Source organism: Epinephelus lanceolatus, chromosome 22 (genome assembly GCF_041903045.1).
Source record: "Epinephelus lanceolatus isolate andai-2023 chromosome 22, ASM4190304v1, whole genome shotgun sequence".
In the NCBI taxonomy this organism is placed as follows: domain Eukaryota; kingdom Metazoa; phylum Chordata; class Actinopteri; order Perciformes; family Serranidae; genus Epinephelus; species Epinephelus lanceolatus.
Genome location: NC_135755.1, coordinates 2588609 through 2610435, shown reverse-complemented (window position 1 = coordinate 2610435; position 21827 = coordinate 2588609). Strand labels below are relative to the sequence as shown.

Sequence of the window (21827 nt, the reverse complement as noted above, 5' to 3'; positions counted from 1 at the left end):
CAGTTTCCTTGTAGCGCTTGATGGTTTTTGCGACTCCACTTGGGGACACATTTAAAGTTTTTGCAATTTTCCGGACTGACTGACCTTCATTTCTTAAAGTAATGATGGCCACTGGTTTTTCTTTAGTTAGCTGATTGGTTCTTGCCATAATATGAATTTTAACAGTTGTCCAATAGGGCTGTTGGCTGTGTATTAACCTGACTTCTGCACAACACAACTGATGGTCCCAACCCCATTGATAAAGCAAGAAATTCCACTAATTAACCCTGATAAGGCACACCTGTAAAGTGGAAACCATTTCAGGTGACTACCTCTTGAAGCTCATGGAGAGAATGCCAAGAGTGTGCAAAGCAGTAATCAGAGCAAAGGGTGGCTATTTTGAAGAAACTAGAATATAAAACATGTTTTCAGTTATTTCACCTTTTTTTGTTAAGTATATAACTCCACGTGTTCATTCATAGTTTTGATGCCTTCAGTGAGAATCTACAATGTAAATAGTCATGAAAATAAAGAAAACGTATTGAATGAGAAGGTGTGTCCAAACTTTTGGCCTGTACTGTATATGTGTGTGTGTATATACATATATATATATTACAAAATAATATATATATACACACATGTGTATATATATATATATATATATATAAAATATTCATTGCATTTTATATTAACGTACATGTTTGTAAATAATAGTTAAAATTCCCCTCCACTGTTTATGTCCCCTTAAATGTCTGACCTTGACCATAGGCTACTGACTTGTATCTGTACAAAGTTTGTCACTATTGGGGTGTTTTCACAGTCCCTTACTGAAGGGGGCGATGTCTGCAAACTTTCCTAAAATCTGAGATTTAAACGTACATCGGTCAACTAGATAAGGTCAGAGCCCTTGAGTCGTGAGTTGCATCATCTAAGTCTAAGGGTTTTAACTTAAACTTGTGAAAAGTGGTGGTAAAAAATAATGTGCTCCAAGTATCTGCTTTCTCCATTTTCATCTGTGGAATGAAATCATCTGTGGAAATAAATAAATTACTTGTGCAGTGTCTCTGTAGTAGTTTTGCTTTTCTTTTTGTTTGTTCTTCATCTCTTTGAGGTCGTTTTGTGCCTCTTTGTAGAACGAGTCTACAAAATCACATGATCACATGAGAACAAAACGCAGAGAGAAAAGATGCTCATTATTTTATTTTATTCAAAGGGATGTAAAACTTGAAACAAACATGAACAACAACACAACTCACAGCACATTCTGAACATCTATCAGCTTTATTTTGGACCTAAAACATGTCGACTGCTTCGTCGACAGTAAACACATCAGGACATTTGTCCAGGGGCCTGAATCATGAGTCGGCTTTAACTGAGTCACCCTGAGTTCTCAGGCTCCATTGAACCTGACACACAGCTGCTCACATTAGAAGACTAGAAGAGTTTAAAGAGAGTCAGAGATCCTGAGTTCAACATCATCTACAAGTCAAACTACAACATGTGGAGTTCCACAGGGAAGCGTTCTGGGTCCTCCACTGTTTCTCATCTACCAAGGACCTGAAACATTTTAGCTTCATTTCACATCAGTTCAGAAGTGATGCTCCGTGGTGACAGCAGTGATGACATCATCGTAGTCATCATCCAATCCCTCCTCAGCCTGGGTGGGCGGGGTTATCACCATGGAGACGAGCAGGTCATTTCCTACAGTCAGAGCAGGTTAGAAAGAGTTCTGTTAGAGACAACTGTCAGTCATCAACACCATAGTGATTGATTGATTGATTGATTGACTGATTGATTGATACCTGTGGACCGTTGTCGATATAAAGACACCATGATGAAAGTGGAGATGAAGTACGGACAGAACACCACCAGGTGGAGGAGCACTCTGAACACAAGATGATGGTGGTCTGAGTCAGGGGGCGGGCCTGCAGATATGGGCGGGGTTACACCAGAGGTCGGGGCTGCAGATGTGGGTGAAGGTGTGGTTGTAGGTGAAGGTGTGGTTGTAGGTCTATCTGTAGAGAGAATCCCACCTGGTCAGGTGGTCTGGATGAATGAACCCCTGAAATCAAAGGTAACCTCCTGACCTGTGACAGTGAGCCAGCTGGGTGGAGACTCTCCATGACCTGTGATGTCACACTTGTAGAGGCCTTCATCAGACCTGGTTACATGGCGGATGGTCATGTGACCTGCAGGCTCAGTCCTGATGAAGGAGCCATCTTTATAGAAAGCAGCTGGGAGGTTGGAGGACGTCTTTGTTTTACAGTGCAGAGTGACATCATGTCCCTCCATCACAGGGAGGACAGGACTCTGCAGGATCACTGATCCACCTCAACACAGAGACAAACTACAGCATTTCATCCATTTACACACAGCTTCATCAACACTGACTCCACAGTCTGATCTTACCAGTGACACTGATGGTGATGCTCTTACTGGTTGCTCCCTCTCTGGACTCACACCAGTAAACTCCACTGTGCTTTGAGAGGATGAAGCTGATGTAACAGGAAGAACCAGCTGATCTTCCCCAGGTTACACCACATTCAGTTCTGGTGTCTGTGGTTGTGTTCCTCCTCAGAGTCCATCCAGCAGAGCTGTCGTCCTCCTCACAGCTCAGAGAGACAGAGTCTCCTTCAAACATCTGAGAGCTGCTGGGACTCACAGTCAGAGAGGCTGCAGGGAGGCAATACACCTTCACCACAATACCTGTATGATATTCTTTCATACTCAGCAACCTTTCCCTTTTCAGTTTCCCATCCTAAACAAACAGCTGTTTCAAGCTTTCAACTTCACGGAAATAAATCAGAACCCTGCCACAGCGAATCATCTGCCTTCATCTAACCCTATCCTCTGCATCCTCTTCTTTCACACCAACTGACTTCAAAGTGTGATCATATAACATCTTTAATATAGCTGTGAATCAATGAGGCCTCAGGTTTCTAAATGATTTACTTAAAACCGCTCTCAGATCAACAAGTCTAAACTCTCACAATAACTCTTTGACACATTGTAAATCTCACACTACATCTTCTGTCTACAGAGACTCAGCCATGTTTGAGACATGACAGAAGAAGTTTACTGACCTTGGTTTGTTGTGCAGCTCAGCAGTGAGGTCAGACCTGAAGACAAAGAACACTCAGGTTAGTTTGAGGCTGTGATACAACGAGACCTTCGACACAACTGACGAACACCTGAGTGCAGCAACACAGAAAGATCTTTGTATCACATACTGATGGACACAGAGAGGAGGAGGAAACCTGTCAGAACATTATACTGAAATTTAACAACAGCAGTCTCGAAATGAAAAAGATATATATCCTAACTTTCTGAAAAATATTTTCACAACCTTTCAAATAAACACATGTTGAGAATTTTATATAACTGTTTTCATACAAACAAAACTGTCACACAAAATGCTTCATACAATGGATCAAATATGATAGATAGCTCGGACTAAGACCGTTGAGACCTTAAAAAACAATGAAAGGATCCTAAAATCTGAGGCACACAGGAAGTCAGTGCAGAGACTTTAAGTAAGGGATAATGTATAATGAGCCGGTGAATACTGGGAAAATAACTCCCTTCAGGGGAATGAAACCCCTGTCGGGAGTTATACATTATCCCGCTTATTACACGGCTAATTATCAGTTAAATAAATAATGTTGTCTGCCTCTGCGAAGTGCATTAAAACCGACCGGATTCGACAACTTTTGATGAAAGTTTTGTACTCACCCAGGCTTAGTGGACTGAACCGAGGCATAAAACTCGCGTAAAATGTCATTAAGCATGACTGCCGAGTGTGTATTCAAATCCGTCTTCTTTTGTTTTTGGCAGAGAAAGTCCGTAGGTATTTTTTTTCTTCAGCGGCATCCGTTAAAATCAGCCACTTCTGTTTGTTTTTTCCCTCGGAAGTTGTTTGACAGCTGCAGTGTTGCAGGGCAGCGTCCCTAGCAACGCCGGGCTACATAGCAACTGTGTGTAATGACCGTTGCTACTAGCAGCGGTCATTACACAGTAATATCAGACCGCAGAATGCCGCAACTGACCAATCAGAATGCAGCATTTAATAGAGCCGTGTAATAAAACTGGTGTAATGTGTGCTCTCTTTCTGGTCCTTGTCAGCTCATGGGCAGATGAGTTTTGTAGTAATTGTAACTGAGAATTTTTTTTTAGGGTTAGGGAAAAGTAGAGCAGTACGGTAATCGATTCTGCAGGTAATAAATGCACGCATTGGTGTCCCTGTGTTGGCTGGAGAATGAAATGTTCACACTCTGGCAATGTTCTTAAGATGATAAAATGCCGTTTTAGTTGTTTCTAAGATGTGGCTCAAAACTAAGGTCGGAATCAAAGATAATTCCAAAGTTTTTTTCACTTGTTGACAGGGTTTTAGTGCCAGTATTTGCAGTTTCTGTCTCTGAGCTTCAGGACCAATGATTAAGACATTAGTTTTGTCCTGGTTGTAGAATGTTCTCTACCTTGATATCTCAACTACAGTTTAAAGGGGCATCAATCGGCCCTGAGTCATCAGGAGACACGGCAATGTACAGCAGTGTGTCATCAGCATAGCTATTGGCATTTACACCATGCCTCCAGATGACGTTTCCAAGTGGCAGCATGAAGAGATTAAAAAGTGCCAACCTAAAATTGAACCTTGGGGAACACCATGAACCATTATATGGCTTCTTGATGAACATTTCTTCAGGGTTGCATAAAATTCTCTATCGGTAAGATAAGATTTAAACCAGTTGGAAATGCTACCAGAGGTGCTGATCAGATTGTGAAATCTGTCTAAAAGAATAGAGTGGTCTGTTGTATCAAAGGCAGCACTTAAGTCAAATAGGACCTGATGTTGATAACAACCTTGACCTGTGCTGTCTCAGTGCTGTGACTGGCCCGAAAGCCAGACTGGTATTGTACAAATATATTGTGGTAGTTCATAAAATCATTTAACTGAATAAAAACAAGCTTCTCTAAAATGTTCCTTAAAATAGCAATGGTCTGTACTTTTGAAGAGGTGAGGGATCTGAATTGTTTCGCTTCAGATAGGACTTGACCATGGCGGTCTTAAAGAGAGAAGAGAATAGTTTACATTATTAAGATATTATGTTAAAGTAGCTGGACAATTCTATAAAAAACAAATTAAGATTTCTCATTCTCTCGTATTTCTTTCAGTTTGATGATTTTAGAAACATAAACAGATGATACTTACAGAGCAGCAGTAGCAGAGAGGTCCCCTCCATCCTGTTACTTGGTGAAATGACATCTACGTGTTGATGAGAGGTGTGATCAGCTCAAAGCCCCCTCCTTCCTCTGTGCCTGTGGCGGGCAGTGTTGTGGTTTCATCTCTACACACTGTTAGATTTCTTTGTTCAGTCAGAATAAAACAGATAAATTCAGTTTTAAAATGAGGCACTGAGTCTCAACATGGAGTGAAGAGACACGAAATACTAAAATTTGAGTTTCCAAATAAGCAGCAAAACAAACATTAATGTAAATAACAGTGACAGTGATGCGTTCACTGACAGTGATGAACACCTCACTAACACTAACACTAGGTGTGTGTGTGTGTTACAGTTGTGATTGCAGGAGGTGAAAGTTGAAGCTGCTGGTTTCATCACAGAGATGATTTTAATCTTTAGAGAAACATGACAAAATGACTTGATGATGATGTTCAAACAAACAGGCTGTATCTTCCTGTAGGTGGCTGCGGTTTAGTTGACAGGAAGTGGACCAGAGGTGGTTTTATACCTGCATGTGTGAAAGCTTCTGTCTGTTTTACCCACTGAGCTGTGGTCAGACAGAGACTAACATACAGAGTGTAGCTGCACGCGATCAAACTACTCATCAACAATCAGAATCAGGTCTGTTGCTGAGTAAGTTTTAACATACAAGGAATCTGCCTTGTTGTTTTGGAGCATGGAGATGAAAATAAGAAGATGAGCAGTAAAGATGTGCAGTAAAGTCAGGTGTAGTGTCTGTGGGGGCAGGATGAGAGTCTGTCAGAGGTAATCCCAGGCCTTGTTCATGAGTCCAGCTGCACACAGGAAGAAACTGTTCTCATGCTGTGAGCTGTTGGTCCTGATGGACTGCAGCGTCCTACCACAGACGAGTGTTTCAGAGAGCAGTGTTGGGCAAGTTACTCTCAAAATGTACCATATTTCAAATTACTGGTCACCTTCATTTGAAAGTAGTAAATTACTTTACGATATTACGCTCTATGCAGAGTAACAAGTTACTTATTACACTACTTTTGCATTACTTTGACCAAAGTGACATCAGAAGAACTAATGTTGATGGATGAGGCTCATGTTGTTTCACAGCAGCTCCACTTTATTACAGTTCATTTCAGATCCAGGGCTGCAGGTCTGACCCATTCATGTGTTCACATACAGTGGAACCACTTTGGACTAAAATCCTCTGCTTATATTAATAATAGTCTGATGATACAGAACCATTAAATAAATAAATGAATATCCTTGGGCAGTTGGCAGAACAGGATAAACTCTTTCCACTCTGTCTCCACCCGTCCCTGAGGACAGAGCTGCAGAGGTTTTCACCTGCGGGCTGTTCAAGTCTCAGTGTGTCACTTCACGTGTTTACCTAAGACACATTGTTTAACTTAGATGATTTAATCTGTGTGTGACAGATTTAACTTCCTGCTGTTGCTACATAACGGCTGCCTGCAGACACTTAACAGGGACAGCTGAGACGTTTTAGGTCTGTCAGCCCATGTCAGAGGGGAACCTGATGACTGGCAGGGCGTACATGTTGATGGTTCAGACCTTGTTCTCTCCGTTCAGACGACTTCTCAGGACCTGCCTTACTCTGTGTAGGTATTTGGCTGTGGCTCACTTCCTTGCAGCGTCCTCGTGGTTCCCATTTGCCTGCGGGCCCTCAAAGTATTTGCAGCTGTCCTGAACATCTGCAGTGCTGTCCTCTGATAGTTCAACCCCCTTGGTTCTGATCATCTTCCCTCTCTTGGACACAATCCAACCACACTTAGCTAGTCTGAATGACGTCCCTGTGTGCTTGCTGTAGATCCTGGTGAGGTGGATCAGTGCTCAATCCTGGCGTACAGCTTCATGTCATCCATGTAGAGGAGGTGACTGATGAACTGGTATCTGAAGCCACTCTTTGTGATGAGTTGGCTGAGGGGTTCAGGCCCACGCAGAACAGTAGCGAGGACAGTGCATCATCTCGGTATATGTCACACTTGATGGTAACTTGTGCAGCTGGCTTTGAGTTGTTTTCCTCAGCCCCACTGAAGGCTCTGGACGAAGGCTCTTAGTGACCTGTTGATGGTGTTCATTTCCAAGCATTGCAGTATCCATGTGTGTGGCACTGAGTCGTAGGCCTCGCCTGATGTGTGTGTGTGCTCTGGAGTCCCTGCAGGTGGATATTGTTATAGTGTGTGTGTGTGTGTGTGTTTTCTGGAGATGAGTCAGATGGAAAGTCCTGGAGCTTGTTGTGGTTTGGTTGTGGTGAACAGAGTGAGACATCCTCTGCCTATCTTTGTGTCTCTGAAGACAAACAGGTGACAGCAGCTGTCAATCAACATCATACTGAGCCTCTACACTCAGTGTGTGTGTGTGTCCTGTCATCACACACACCTCCTGCATCTGTTCTCAGACATTCACATTGTGGGGACCTGAACCCAAACGGGAGTCGAGTCCCCACAAGGTGAAAGAGGACACGTCAGGTTTCAGACTTGGTTTCTGGTCATCTCATTAGTGAAGGTGAGGACATTTTGACCTGTCCTCAGGATGAAGGTCAGATTTAGGTTTAGCTGAAGAGTTTGAGGTCCGGTCTTCACAGCTGATACAGACGTCGACCCACTTGTGTGGTTGTTCTCCTGCCCTTCTTCTGAGAGACACCTCCTCTCTGCTCCGCCCCCAGATCGTCCACCTGATGGTCCTGACTCTGTATTTCAGCTCTCAAGCCCCTGATGGCCCCTGATGGCCCCTGATGGCCCCTGATGGCCCCTGAGCTCCATCTGACAGTGACAATGTTCAGAGGGCCATTATCATGAGGTAAAGATCCCTGACGGAGGTCACAGGTCACAGACACACATCAGAGCAGTCATCCCACTCCTGTAAGACTAGAAACTGGTCAAAGACCTGAGGACACTCACTGTACAGGTCAATAAGAGAGTCTCCTGAAGATGGCACAGAGAGGGACGCTCATAAACCAGTGATGTCACCTGATGTGACGGCACCATCAGAGACCAGATGTGATCCCAGAGTCCTCCTGTGTTCAGTGTGGTTCAGTGTTTGAGCTCCACCTGCTGGTGTTCATCACCACCTACCCTGATGTTTCCTCCATCGTTCAGATTCACTTCCTCAACATCAGTGAGCTCAGCTGTCCACTCTACAGAGTCACAGGTCTCAGGTCATCTGTCACACTGTGTCTGTGAGTGGCAGTCCTGTTAGAGACAGGGGACCTGTTAGAAACTAACACAAGTGACCAGCTGCAGGAGAGAAACCACACGGCTGCTGCACCCACCTCCACAGAGGAAATGGTGGTTTGAACAGCTCTGAGACAAACATTCAAAGTGTTTGATGATGTCACATGACCAAGAGCTACCATGGGACAAACATCTCTTCAACGGCTCGTCTGTAAGTTCACTCTGTTCTGTCTGAATTCACTCGTTACATCAACGTTTCATACGTTCAGAGAGTGAGTGAGTGTTCTTTGTCTTCAGGTCTGACCTCACTGCTGAGCTGCACAACAAACCAAGGTCAGTAAACTTCTTCTGTCACATCTCAAACTCACTGACTGTGTGTGACAAACACTGAGAGAGAGCCGCCTCTCTGTCTCTCACACTGAGATCAGACAGTAAAACTAAGCAGCGCTGATCAAGTATAAACTGAGGCGTCATGTCTCTCCTCACATGTTCTCAGAAACATGTTTGAACTTCCTGTTTGACTCTAATATGAGATTGTTTGTTGCCAGCCGGCCACCATGTTGCTTCCTGTGGAAAAAACAGACGAGCTTGTGTTACCTCACCCACCAGCAGGGGCTTTTATTGGTCCGGTCAGTGCATTCTGGTAGTTGTAGGTTTTCTATCTGTTGGGCAACAGCAAATGTCACAGCCTTTATTCTGCTTTCTCTGGTCATGTAGCACCAATATGAAAAGTGTCTGTGTCTCTGCAGAGACAGCTCAGTTTGATGAGAGGACCATCTTTCCAGCAGTGACACACTTGTTTCAGACTTCAGACCAGTGTTCATGGTGACATCTATTTTAGATTTAGTCTTGAGACAATAATGTTTATTAGTTTTCTGAAATTGAACATAGATCTACGTTTAGATTGTTATCGTCTTTTTTTCCGTTGTTGAAAAAGGTCGTTGACGAAACATTTTTGTCAGTTTTCATCGGTGACATTAACACTGCTTCAGACTGACAACGACACAAAGACACAGGTTGAGAGGTTGATGGGGAGTCTGTCTGTCCTCCTCCTGTGTCTGCACAAAGTCTAAATACCACCTCAGAGTTTGTGCTCCATGGCCAACATTGACAGGATCAGTTTTATCTGAGGGTTTCTCTTCCTGTCAGACAGAACTTTGGGCACAGACTGTAACATGCTGCATTTAGAAAAAGCTGCAGTTGTGTTTGGACATGATGCTTCACATTGGTCCAGTGTTTGGTCTGCAAGGAAAGGACCAGTTTGTGTCCTCACATGGACTGAAGGACACATTAGACGTTACATTAATCACATGATGTTGGACACAAACACAAACTGAGATCTGTCAGTGGCTTCAGCTTTTAATGTGTCTATCCTCCTCCTCCTCCCTGCAGCCTCTCTGACTGTGAGTCCCAGCAGCTCTCAGATGTTTGAAGATGAGTCTGTCTCTCTGAGCTGTGAGGAGGACGACAGCTCTGCTGGATGGACTCTGAGGAGGAACACAAGCAATGAAACCAGAGTGGCGTGTCACGACTGGGGAACACCTGCTGGTTCTTCCTGTTACATCAGCTACACAACCATTCTGGACAGTGGAGTTTACTGGTGTGAGTCCAGAGAGGGAGCAACCAGTAAGAGCATCAACATCAGTGTCACTGGTAAGATCAGACTGTGGAGTCAGTGTTGATGAAGCTGTGTGTAAATGGATGAAATGCTGTAGTTTGTCTCTGTGTTGAGGTGGATCAGTGATCCTGCAGAGTCCTGTCCTCCCTGTGATGGAGGGACATGATGTCACTCTGCACTGTAAAACAAAGACGTCCTCCAACCTCCCAGCTGCTTTCTATAAAGATGGCTCCTTCATCAGGACTGAGCCTGCAGGTCACATGACCATCCGCCATGTAACCAGGTCTGATGAAGGCCTTTACAAGTGTAACATCACAGGTCATGGAGAGTCTCCACCCAGCTGGCTCACTGTCACAGGTCAGGAGGTTACCTTTGATTTCAGGAGTTCATTCATCCAGATATTCACCTGACCAGGTGGGATTCTCTCTACAGGTAGACCTACAACCACACCTTCACCCACATCTGCAGCCCCGACCTCTGGTGTAACCCCGCCCACATCTGCAGCACCGCCCCCTGACTCAGACCACCTCCACCTTGTGTTCAGATTGCTCTGCCACCTGGTGGTGTTCTGTCCGTACTGCATCTCCACTTTCATCATGGTGTCTTCATATCGACAACGGCCCACAGGTATCAATCAATCAATCAATCAATCAATCAATCACTCTTGTGTTGATGACTGACACTTGTCTCTAACAGAACTCTTTCTAACCTGCTCTGACTGTAGGAAATGACCTGCCTGTCTCCATGGTGATAACCCTGCCCACCCAGGCTGAGGAGGGATTGGATGATGACTACGATGATGTCATCACTGCTGTCACCACGGAGCATCACTTCTGAACTGATGTGAAATGAAGCTAAAATGTTTCAGGTCCTTGGTAGATGAGAAACAGTGGAGGACCCAGAACGCTTCCCTGTGGAACTCCACATGTTGTAGTTTGACTTGTAGATGATGTTGAACTCAGGATCTCTGACTCTCTTTAAACTCTTCTAGTCTTCTAATGTGAGCAGCTGTGTGTCAGGTTCAGTGGAGCCTGAGAACTCAGGGTGACTCAGTTATAGTTGTTCAGACTCTGTTGTGAGTCGTGGTGTTGTTCATGTTAATGTAGAGGTCATGTTTTTAATCGCTTTAGATGAAATAAAACAAAATGATGAGCATCTTTTCTCTCTGTGTTTTATTCTCATGTGATCATGTGGTTTTGTAGACTCGTTCTACAAAGAGGAACAAAACAACCACAAAGATGACGAACAAACAGAAAGAGAAGAAAAACTTCCTCAGAGACACTGAACGAGTCATCTGTCCTTTAGCAAAGATATAAATTAACATAAAAACAACTATAAAGGGAAACAAAACATCACTTGTGTGTGATGAGTTTTGAAAACAGCGAGGACAGATTCATGTTAGTGAACAGAAGGAAATGTCTGACAACACAGCACCGCACTGAGCATGCTCAGTGACCCAAACACACTGAGTGATGTTCAGCCTTTAACAGTGACAACAACATTTCAGCATCACAGGGCGTCGTCATGTTTTATTTAACCAGAATAATCTCTTAACATTAAAAATCTCTTTCAGAAGTGTCCTGGCCGAGACAGGCAGCAGCATGAAGTCACAGACAGACAACAAAATTAAAAACATGCAGCTCTAAAACCAGCAGTATGAAACACAAGATAAGATGACTACAAAGAAAAGCCAATATAAGTGAAGCTATACGCTATAAGTGAACCATAACAACCAGACAAACAGGGGCAACTACAGGGTTAGTAAGAGCGGCTACAATACACCCTGACATTGGCATATAGATGACAGTGTACAAAATAAACAGAGCTTTGAGACGTCTGAGAGGAACCAGTGAGAGCAACTATAAGTCCTTCTGCAGACGTTCCCACACATAATCAACACAGTCACTGCTGTAGCAGAGACCAAGAAACAGAAGCACTTCCTGTTTCTAAAATAAAAACTCAGCTTCAGCTTTTTCACAAATAGTTGAGTCGTCTAACAGAGTCCCAGATATTTATCAGATCAAACACACTCTGTGCTCCTGCCCTGAAGTGGAACTGAAGTCAGGAGATTTGAACACACAGTTTTGTATTAGAAGCTCCTAAGAGCATCAGACAACTCCTCTCTGACGTCACACTGACAGGAAGTAATCAGACTCATCCAGATGACTTGTTCTAGCATCATGTCTTTACAGTCAGTCAGCCAGCAGGGGGCAGCATAGCAGCTTCACTTTGTCCTACAGGGGATCAGTTTCACTGGAAGCGGTTGAACTCACAGGAGAAAACACTAAGAGAAGAAGAGAGACAGCAGCTCCACTGAACGTCACACAGAAACATTCAAAACTGATCAGATTCATTCAGATGACAGTCTGATGTGTTCCTGTCAGACCTGCTGATGATCAAACCTCACAGGTCACATCAGTTCAAACATTTCAGCTGAATGTCAAACACGTCAGGACACGTTCGGGATCTCCAACGACACACATGAAGTTAGGCCGTGATCCAAATACACAGACACACCTGCATGGAGTCAACACAGTAATAAAGACATCTGAGAGCTGATTCACTGTTTATTCCAGATGCTCAACAAGTTATGAAAGGGTTCAAAGTAACAAACATACAGTGTACATACAAGTCAGAGCGTGTCTGTGAAGTGTCGTTAACGTTGAAACATTCAAACCTCTCTGTGTGTTTAATTGTCTGTATCAGTATGTCGTGTGCACCCGTTTCCTAATACAGAGGCAAACTCTACCTAAAAATGTGATTTAATTTAATGCTTTTAACATTTAAAAGGGGACAGCTGTGAGTGGAACGATGGATCGCTTCGTTGTACAGAGAAAATTAAGACAAAGCACAGGTGAAGATAGTCAGCAGACAGTATGATGAAAGCTACCTGTGTTGTTTTTTGAGTGATAACACACGTAATAGAAGCTGTTGTGCACAGATATAAATACAGGTGAGCCTTGAGATTTTGGCTTGACCTCTGCTGTACCTTGAGCTTGAAAAGTTTGAAAGCCACTCTTCTAGATTATGACGCATGCACAGATGGTACTGGTCACCTCGTTGCAGTCTGAATTGCCTCATGGCCTGTCTGAGCCTGCACCACAGACTCAAGCTGGGGCTAGTTAGGAACACAAAAATGTCAACATGATGTAAATCTCGTACTTCAAGCCACTGAGATATCTGAGTCAGGAGTGACCTGACTGGTGCGCTTGCTTTGGTTTGATGCCGTGCGCTATCTTTTGTTGTGGTGTGTGTTCAGTACAGGCTCTGAAGGGTGAACTGCAGAATCACAATCCTCTTTACTCTGTTCAGTGACACAAAGTTCATTTCCATTGTTTCCATTGAAAGCAAACAGTGTGACAAACAAAACCTTTTGATTTCCCGGCAAGGCAACAGCGACCTTCCTACCTATGCTGCGCCCAAGATACCAGCACAACAGCGCCTAACGTACACATCGTTCATAAAAATTAACATCTGGTTAGATAAAGAACATTCTGGCTCTTACAACAGGTTTATACATTGAATTGTAAAGCCTTGTTTCCACCAAACCCTACAAATATATTTACATAAATACAAATATTTAAATTAGTACAGAATAAAATGAAATAAAATCCAAACAAATATAAACAGTTACTTCCTGAATATATTACTGGTTGTAAACTAAACGTAGCGAGGGGGGTCGAGGACTGGTTAGTGTCAGAGCCCCCGTCTAGGACGAAACAACCAACATCCAGGAACACATCAGGAACTTGGTGCCCAAAGATGAGCTGCTACATGTAAGTGAATACCTCAGGCAGCAGAAGAGGAGGATGAACCATCATCACGCCATGTACCATCAACAGTCCTAGTAGTGTTTAGAAGAGGCCGGACTGACAGACGGCACAGAGGCACTAACCATGGCAGCACAGGAACAGGAACTCAGTACCAGGTCAACAGAAGCAGACGTCTACCACAGCAGACAGGACCCCAGGTGCAGGCTGAGCAGAGATGCTCCTGAGACAGTTCAGCACATAACAGCAGGGGGTAAGATGCAGGCAGGAGGAGCGCACAATCAGACATCATGTTGATGGACAAACAACAGAAGAAGGCGGTGAGAGACGACAGCAACATCAGGAAGAAGGAAAAACACCGAGGGCTGAAAGAGGGGCTGAAAAAGATGTGGGGAGTAAAGGCAACAGTGGTGCCAGAGCTAATGGGAGCACTGGGGGCTGTGACCCCAAGGAACACCTGAGACACTGCGCACAACCCTCAAACTCCCAGGCCTCTGGTAGAAGGTATATATACATATATATATACACATATATATACACGCATAGATCTGAGCTTCTTAAAATAAAGGTTCCTTATTTCACTGACTGTTTTATATTGTAGGAGGAAGTGCAGGTCTGTGTCAGCCAAAAGAAGCGTTGCCATTACATGTGTCTGCAGCCGTGGACATGTTCCATTTGTATGCTACATGTAGCAGATATATCAAAACTTTATGTTTCAGCGCTGTGGTTAACGAGTGGTTAGCCTTAAGCACAAAAAAACGTTAGGTTATGGTTTGGAAAAGATCATGTTTCATGGTTTAAAACCTGGTTTGAGGACACAGTCCCTGCTGGCCGAGCTCTTAGTGTTCACAGACGGGCTGTCGGACGTCTTGACAAACATCTGTTACCTGTTACGTCTCCAGTCAGTGCTCCCCACAGGTTTTAGGAACACCACGATGGTTTAATGATCTTTGTATACATACATGAAGATCATAAAACCAGTGCTGATACTACACAGAGTGCCAGTCCAACATATCCATTCTTGTTTCCTCCAGCAGCTGTGCTTCCTACTTTCCCAATCCTTGCACGCTTGTTTCCAGCAGGAGCGTCTCCTTCTTTGTGACCTGCAGAGCACCAACAGGTGAAGAGCAGAATTCATTTCAGTCTCACGTCAGACGTCGTCTCCTGCACTTTGATCACATGACTTACAGTCTTTACAAACACAAACTCACCTTCATCTGTGACTGTCAGCCTCACGTGTTGTCTGCTTGTTTGTTCGGATTTAATTGAAACAAGACACTCGTATGTTCCAGCGTCACTGTTGCTGACGTTCCTCAGAACAACAGAAACGTCTCTGTTCCTCATCTCTGGATCGCTCAGCTCCACGCGACCACGATAGGACGGGTGCTGGTATTCTTTCAACAAGCGCCCGTCTCTGTGAAAGTAGACATAACCTGAAGTCACATCAGGTCTGCTCCACTTCAACAGTTTGAGGTCAGTGGGAGTATCTGCGGGAGCCTGACATGGGAGCGTGGCGTCTCCTGTGGGCGTCGCTGTGACCTGCTGGTCTGAACAAGAAGAGGAGAAATCCAGAGGAAGCTGACGTCAGTTGTGCAGCTAGTTTTCAATCAGCTCCACAGTTTGTTCAGAAACTGATCTGACGACAGTGATAACAACATCAGCATTTCACACACGACACATTCACACACACACACACTGTTTTACACATCTCATGTTCTCATGTTAAATCTGTGACGCGAACCGGGATTTGGTTCAAATGTCATCCGTCTGTACTAAACACTCAATATGCTGAGTGCACAAGTGCGCTAAGTGCGTTCACACTGCATAGCTAAGGGTGAGGAATAAAATCAATACAGAATACTTTCGTGATATTTTGCATGGTGATGTTCTATTGGTCAAGTTTCCATCTTTATACCTCATTACTTTTTGCAAATACACATTTTAATCCAACTTTTGGTCCTAGAATAATAAAATCAGTTGCTCTTTCTGTCCACTAGGTGGTGCTGTTTCTTCCCAGTGTGTTCACCTCTCCAACGTCTGCTGTCTGTCGGTGACTTTAAGAGCAAAGTCCATTTGTCGGCCGTCGTGGATCCACTCCCTCACGTTATCAAATGTGACTTCAGACAGAGAGCGTTCGTTGATTTGATGTGTTTTAGCCACAATACAAAGGGATCAACCTTTCTGTGCCTGGCTGGCTGTTTCGAGGATGTTTGACACAGCACGACGCGTTCAGGACAATTTTTTATTAGCAACAGCCTGCGGGACATTTACGCACTTTTTACTGGCCTCCCAAAAACACCACTGAGAGACGTCAGCTGATTGAAACCTCTGCAGCTCGACTGTGAACCAGAAGAGGAGAGAGCACATGAGGCCAGTCTGAGCTGCTCTGCACTGACTTCCTGTTATATTTAAATGTTAAGCTCCTCCTCCTTGTATACAAAGCCCTGGGACCGAGCTACATCACTAACTCCCTTGTTAACTGTTTGCCTCCAAGAACACTGAAAACATCTGCTGCTGGTTTATTGGAAGAAGATCAAGAACGCAGCCTTTGTCAGTGACTGAAACTCTTTTTACGCTTCACGCTGCTGCAACTCTTTTAAACTCTCACTGGATTTTATGAATCAGTTTGTCACGTGTCAGTGCAGAGGAGGACCCAAACAGACAGTCTGAGTGTCTGACAAAAAGCGAGCTTTAATGTAGCCGATTGAAAACATCCAGCACAGGCAGGCAGCTAAAAGTCCAAATGAAAGCAGAACAAAAAAGACAACCCAACAAACCAACCAGGAAAAACACGACGAACAGGGACGACCACAGAACACACCCAGGATCAAGACAGACAAACTGACAAAGAACAACAGGACATACTCATGGATATTTACACAGGAAACTAATCACAAGAGGAGACACAGCTGGAGGAAGAGGAAACAGGCAACAGGATGGAGGTGGGGATTGGTTGACAACAACGGTTGAGCGGACAAGACTAATACACAACAGGTGTGAAGGGAAGACTCTGGGAACAGGGAGGGACTAACGAAACAGGTGTGACAGAAAACACACAAAGACAGGAAGTGAAACCAGGGGCCTGTATCACGAAGCGAGATCAACCTTTCCTGGGTTACCCAGACCTATCCTGGGTTGACTAACCCTAACAATGGCAATCAGGATAATCGGTATCACGACGCTGGATATTAACTCGGTAACTCAACCCAGGGTTGCTTTATCAAGAGCCGTGAACGCGCACGCAGCGGACCAATCACAATCATGAGAAAAGCGCAGCGTCACTGAGCGTCACTGAGCGTCCTCACAGAGCGTCCTCACAGAGCGCCGTATGTGAGACAAAAAAAGTATTTGTAGTGAGGCTCATAGAGTAATTCTACTAAAATATGAGGAGGAGAAAAGCAACATTAGAGAAAAGGCCAACACCGTGGCAGCTGCAGGAGGAGGAGACATGTGTGGCAACGCATAACGGGATGAATAATGTTTAGTTTTAGTTTAGATTAGTTTATTTGCACATAATGTTAAAAACAGACAGTATAACATTTACAAGATTAAAAAAAGAAAAGTGCCGGAGAGGTTAGAAGCCACTAAAAGCTTATCAAAGAAATTCCCCTGTCAAACATCAATGAAATCACATGATAGGGAAGAAAAAGAAACGGGTGAGGAAAGAAGAAATAGAGGAGGAGAGAGGGAAAAATCAAGACAACACAAGGCAGCAAATAAAATGATGTGTAGGTTAAATGACTCATCACTGGTTCAAGTAGCTACAGTACCTGTACCTGTACATCTGACACTGATCACACCCTTGAATCCCATGAAATCAATGCTGCGCAGATGAATTGCGTGTATTACAATTATCGTCTAACATCATTGCATCTGATAAATTGGTCTTCTTTGTCATAACGTTATATATGCTACAATAAAGCTTAAAGCTGACGCCACAATTAAATCATATCAACACCAAATTGATAGTCTGAATAAAATCATCCTGATATTGAGCTGTGTTAGAAATTAACAGCTGCACAGAAATATAGCTAGTGTCCCTCTTTAAAAAAACAAAAAGGAAAATCCCTCAAACACCATGAAGTGTAGACATGATAGGCTACTTTCCACATTTCCAGCAGCAAAGCTGTCAATTAGGCCCATTATCTTTAACAGGGATCATTTCCTCCAACAAAACAAAATGTTGGCACTAATTAATGGTGCTATTAAGTGTCTGCAAATGATCAGTTTCTTTCTTATGAAGGGGTGGGATGAAAGTTCCACTTCTTTCCACTCCTTTTTGAACAATCTTTTCATTGTCTGTTGTTGTTGCTTTCTTTTCTTTTTTAATGTTCAGAATAAACTTTCAAATCAAAATCAATCAAATGAATTAAACTTCCTGTCATGACTGGGCTGCATTTCTGTCAGCCATCAACAGCTGATCGGCCAGTGGGTGGTGCTTTTTATAGGATCAGATTCAACCCTGAACTTACCCTGCTCCGGAGCAGGATAGCCGTTCAGAGTAAGTTACCATGGTGATCTACCCCGATAAGAACTGAACCGGCTTCGTGAGACCGAAAACCCAGGGTTAACCCTGAAGTTACCTCGCTGAGACATTAATCCTGCTTCATGATACAGGCCCCTGGACACACTCATGTATATTTACACAGGAAACTAATCACAAGAGGAAACAGGCAACAGGACGGAGGTGGGGATTGGCTGACAACAAGGGTAGAGTGGATAAGACTAATACACAACAGGTGTGAAGGGAAGACTCTGGGAACAGGGAGGGACTAATGAAACAGGTGTGACAGAAAACACACAAAGACAGGAAGTGAAACCAGACATGACACATGAGGAGAGAATTACAAAATAAAACAGGAAGCAGATTAAACATGAAACACAGACAGAAAACTCCAAATCAAAGTCCAGAGGATATAAAGACAAGACAAACAGGATCATGACACAGTTGAAGTGTGAAGCACTCAGAGCTGAGTGTAAAGACCTTTGTGCTGCATGTATGAAAGGTTTTTAATTTGTTGTTCGTTAATTTGTTCTCTTACACTTCCTCTTACATTGTAGTTCTGTGGGTAGACGGATGGATAGACAGATGGATGGAAAAACATTTGGATATTGTCTGAATGTAAACATGTCCAGGAGCTGGAACACTGTGCTCACTTGACCGCAGTGACAGAGATGCGTCATGCAGGTGCGTCATGTGGAGACGGCCCTCACACATGCTGCTTCTTTAACCACCTGGAAAACATGAGGTCAGACACTGGAAGCTTCTTTTGTGTCTCTGGGCCAGCTTTCAAGAGCACAGCAACAGGTTGCTAAGCAACCTTAATGGTCACCGTATCACAGCCTGTTTACCTGAAACCCTGAGGTCAGAGCTGATCTACTTCCTGTGTGTCTGTGGGACAGATGAGACGCTCTGACAGCTCTGCACTAACATGATCAGCTCCTCCTCCATATTGATCACACACTGATATTTACTAAGGGAGGAAAGATATCTGTGGGCTGTGATTGGCTGGTCCTCGTCACATGACACGTGGTGTAGCTGTCTTCTCAAAGTGATCCCAGGGTGCAGCTGTCACACCCTGAAACACAGGCGTCGCTCTGGTGTCTGAGCCATCTGCCACGAGTCCTCATTGAAAACAGTAATTTGAGGGCACACACACACACACACACACACACACACACACACACACACACACACACACACACACACAAACAAAGGGATGAAGCAGCAGATCTGGAGCTGGAGTCTTTACAGCCAGTCAAACCTGCTGTATCACACTCAGCTTTAAAGCCACAGTGAAGGTGCTGACATCATCCTGCAGCAGAGGAGCTGAGGCATCGTCTGGTAGCAGCCATGATGTGATGTCTTATCAGACAGGAGGGCAAATAACGCTCTGAAGTTATGCTACATTTTGGCGAGGTGAAAAGAGCCTTGCCTTGTCCTGAATCCCTTCTGCACACTGCTCTATGAACGCTCGTGATGTTACATAAATAAGTTTGACTGTGAACTCACCCTCTGCACTCAGTGTGAACATCACTACTTACATTAAGTCACCCTCTGCACTCAGTGTGAACATCACTACTTACATTAAGTCACCCTCTGCACTCAGTGTGAACATCACTACTTACATTAAGTCACCCTCTGCACTCAGTGTGAACATCACTACTTACATTAAGTCACCCTCTGCACTCAGTGTGAACATCACTACTTACATTAAGTCACCCTCTGCACTCAGTGTGAACATCACTACTTACATTAAGTCACCCTCTGCACTCAGTGTGAACATCACTACTTACATTAAGTCACCCTCTGCACTCAGTGTGAACATCACTACTTACATTACAGTCAGGATTTGATCTGATGATGTCATAACACCTTGCATTAATTTCTTCTGTCAGTGTTTGATTTGACTTTTCTCCAATCGTTTATTTGAGGGCAGAAATAAATTACATGTTGGAATATGATTAACTGGTTTATAACTGCAGGAAGTAAAACATTCTGCACAGTGACGAGTGCAGCTGGTCCTGACACAGCCTCGAGTCTTGTGTCTGAGCTGAGATCACATAAAGGAGCAGTGTGAAGACAGACAGACAGACAGACAGACTATGGCAAGCCGTTTTAACATTTAATCACTAGACTGGATATTCATTACTGATATCTGCAACATAATTTTGCCTAGTCAAAACTCTAATTACAGATATCTGTAATTCAGTTTTGACTAATAAGATTCAAACTATTTTTGCCATTCATGTGTATGGGGTTTGTCATTATAGATATCTCCAACGTAGTTGCGGATATCTGCAATTGTTATTGTGGATATCTGTAATTCCAGTTTGACATATCTACAACTTAATTTTGACTAGTCATAATTCAAGTTCAAGATATCTTTAATTATCATCAGTTGAAGATATCTACATGGTCCTTTCTAGATATCTTGAATTGAGTTTCAGATAGTCAGAATTATGTTGTAGATATCTCAAACTGGAATTATAGATAGTCATAATGTAATTGTAGATATCTATAATGACAAACCCCATACACATGAATGGCAAAAATAGTTTGAATCTTACTAGTCAAAACTGAATTACAGATATCTGTAACTGTAGTTTTGACTAGTCAGAATGACGTTTCAGATATCTTAAATTAAAATTCATACTAGTCACAATGACATTATAGATATCTATAATAGTAATTCCGGATAATCAAACTTAGTGATTAAATGTTAAAACGGCTTGCCATAGACAGACAGACAGGCACAGGGTGGTGACACGTGGGCCTGACGCTACTGAACAAAAGATCGTTCTCAAGCACAAACATCACTCACGGTTGGTGACGTCATTATTTACGAAACAAACTATTGTTTACAAGAATTCGTCGAAATAAAAAAAACGTCGAAAAAAGAATCTGAAACAGCAAAGTTAAAAGAAAATGAAGCTGTGAACAGAAACACACCCTGACTGCTGCCATCACAACATGTTATAACACACACACACACACATGCGCGCGCGCGCACAGCTCACCTGCTGCAGACAGAGAAAACATCCATGTACACACTAACAAAGTCGCAAGTTGCGCCATGATGTGAGCAGAGAGTCGATCCTTCTCCTGACTCATTCCACCCGCACACAGCTGCACAGATCTGTGCATGGAGAGGAGGAGGAGGAGGAGGAGGAAGGAGGAGCATCTTGTAGGACGTCATGCACTCTGAGGAGTCGAGGAGAGAGGAGGACAGCTGATCAGACTGATCTGATACAGATAAAATAAACTCAGCGTGTCACTGACAGGTTTGATATTTGATTTGTTCTGATTCAAAACCTGAACAAGAAAAGAAAGAAATGACTTATTTATTTGTTTATTTATTTATTAGAAACTATCTGTTGTTTCCCTGATCGACCTTTATCAATACAATTAAAGTCAGAGAGTCTGTCAGCAGAAACACTTTCACACTTCCACTCAGTCACACTGAGGCTGAGTGCTGATCACTCCTGAGGCCGGCAGGGATGGGCAGTATTTCTATTACTTGTATTTAATATATGTATTTGAGTATTTTGTAAT

At 43.5% G+C, this 21827-nt stretch overlaps 3 protein-coding genes across 4 annotated transcripts in view; 1 reads left to right on the top strand and 2 right to left on the bottom strand.

Annotated features, from left to right (window-relative positions):
• LOC117245937 (putative high affinity immunoglobulin gamma Fc receptor IB) overlaps positions 1-11156 on the top strand; it is a 48999-nt gene extending 37843 nt beyond the window's left edge. Inside the window, exons 1-6 of one of the 2 annotated variants that reach the window (XM_033609555.2) lie at positions 8346-8594; positions 8681-8716; positions 9776-10036; positions 10116-10358; positions 10434-10628; positions 10726-11156. In XM_033609555.2, coding sequence (XP_033465446.2) covers positions 8564-8594; positions 8681-8716; positions 9776-10036; positions 10116-10358; positions 10434-10628; positions 10726-10838 — 879 coding nt within the window. In that variant the 5' untranslated portion in view covers positions 8346-8563 and the 3' untranslated portion in view covers positions 10839-11156. Of the gene's footprint in view, positions 1-8345; positions 8595-8680; positions 8717-9775; positions 10037-10115; positions 10359-10433; positions 10629-10725 lie in introns of those variants that run through there. The other variant, XM_078164307.1, reaches the window with a different exon arrangement.
• LOC117245935 (uncharacterized) lies at positions 1212-5316 on the bottom strand. Its single transcript, XM_033609557.2, has 6 exons — positions 5189-5316; positions 3063-3098; positions 2389-2652; positions 2067-2309; positions 1782-1994; positions 1212-1680 (listed from the first exon to the last, which is right to left on the bottom strand). Exons 1-6 carry the CDS (start codon positions 5217-5219, stop codon positions 1568-1570), a joined length of 900 nt encoding a protein of 299 aa, XP_033465448.2. The 5' UTR covers positions 5220-5316; the 3' UTR covers positions 1212-1567.
• Positions 11157-12555: 1399 nt separating the features above from the next.
• LOC117245980 (nectin-4-like) lies at positions 12556-21443 on the bottom strand. The gene is made up of 3 exons (XM_033609623.2): positions 21293-21443; positions 14983-15318; positions 12556-14874 (listed from the first exon to the last, which is right to left on the bottom strand). The coding sequence occupies exons 1-3, from the start codon at positions 21417-21419 to the stop codon at positions 14741-14743; spliced, it is 597 nt and encodes a 198-aa protein (XP_033465514.1). The 5' UTR covers positions 21420-21443; the 3' UTR covers positions 12556-14740.
• Positions 21444-21827: the final 384 nt, after the last annotated feature.

Coding starts and splice junctions, on each gene's coding strand:
- LOC117245935 (XM_033609557.2), bottom strand. CDS start 5,219: ATGGAGGGGACCTCTCTGCTACTGCTGCTCT. Junction 2,653..3,062: donor GAGCTGCACAACAAACCAAG/GTCAGTAAACTT, acceptor GCCTCCCTGCAG/CCTCTCTGACTGTGAGTCCC. Junction 1,995..2,066: donor CAGCTGGCTCACTGTCACAG/GTCAGGAGGTTA, acceptor TTCTCTCTACAG/ATAGACCTACAACCACACCT.
- LOC117245980 (XM_033609623.2), bottom strand. CDS start 21,419: ATGCACAGATCTGTGCAGCTGTGTGCGGGTGGAATGAGTCAGGAGAAG. Junction 15,319..21,292: donor GTTTTCTCTGTCTGCAGCAG/GTGAGCTGTGCG, acceptor CTTCTTGTTCAG/ACCAGCAGGTCACAGCGACG. Junction 14,875..14,982: donor GCTGACAGTCACAGATGAAG/GTGAGTTTGTGT, acceptor GGTGCTCTGCAG/GTCACAAAGAAGGAGACGCT.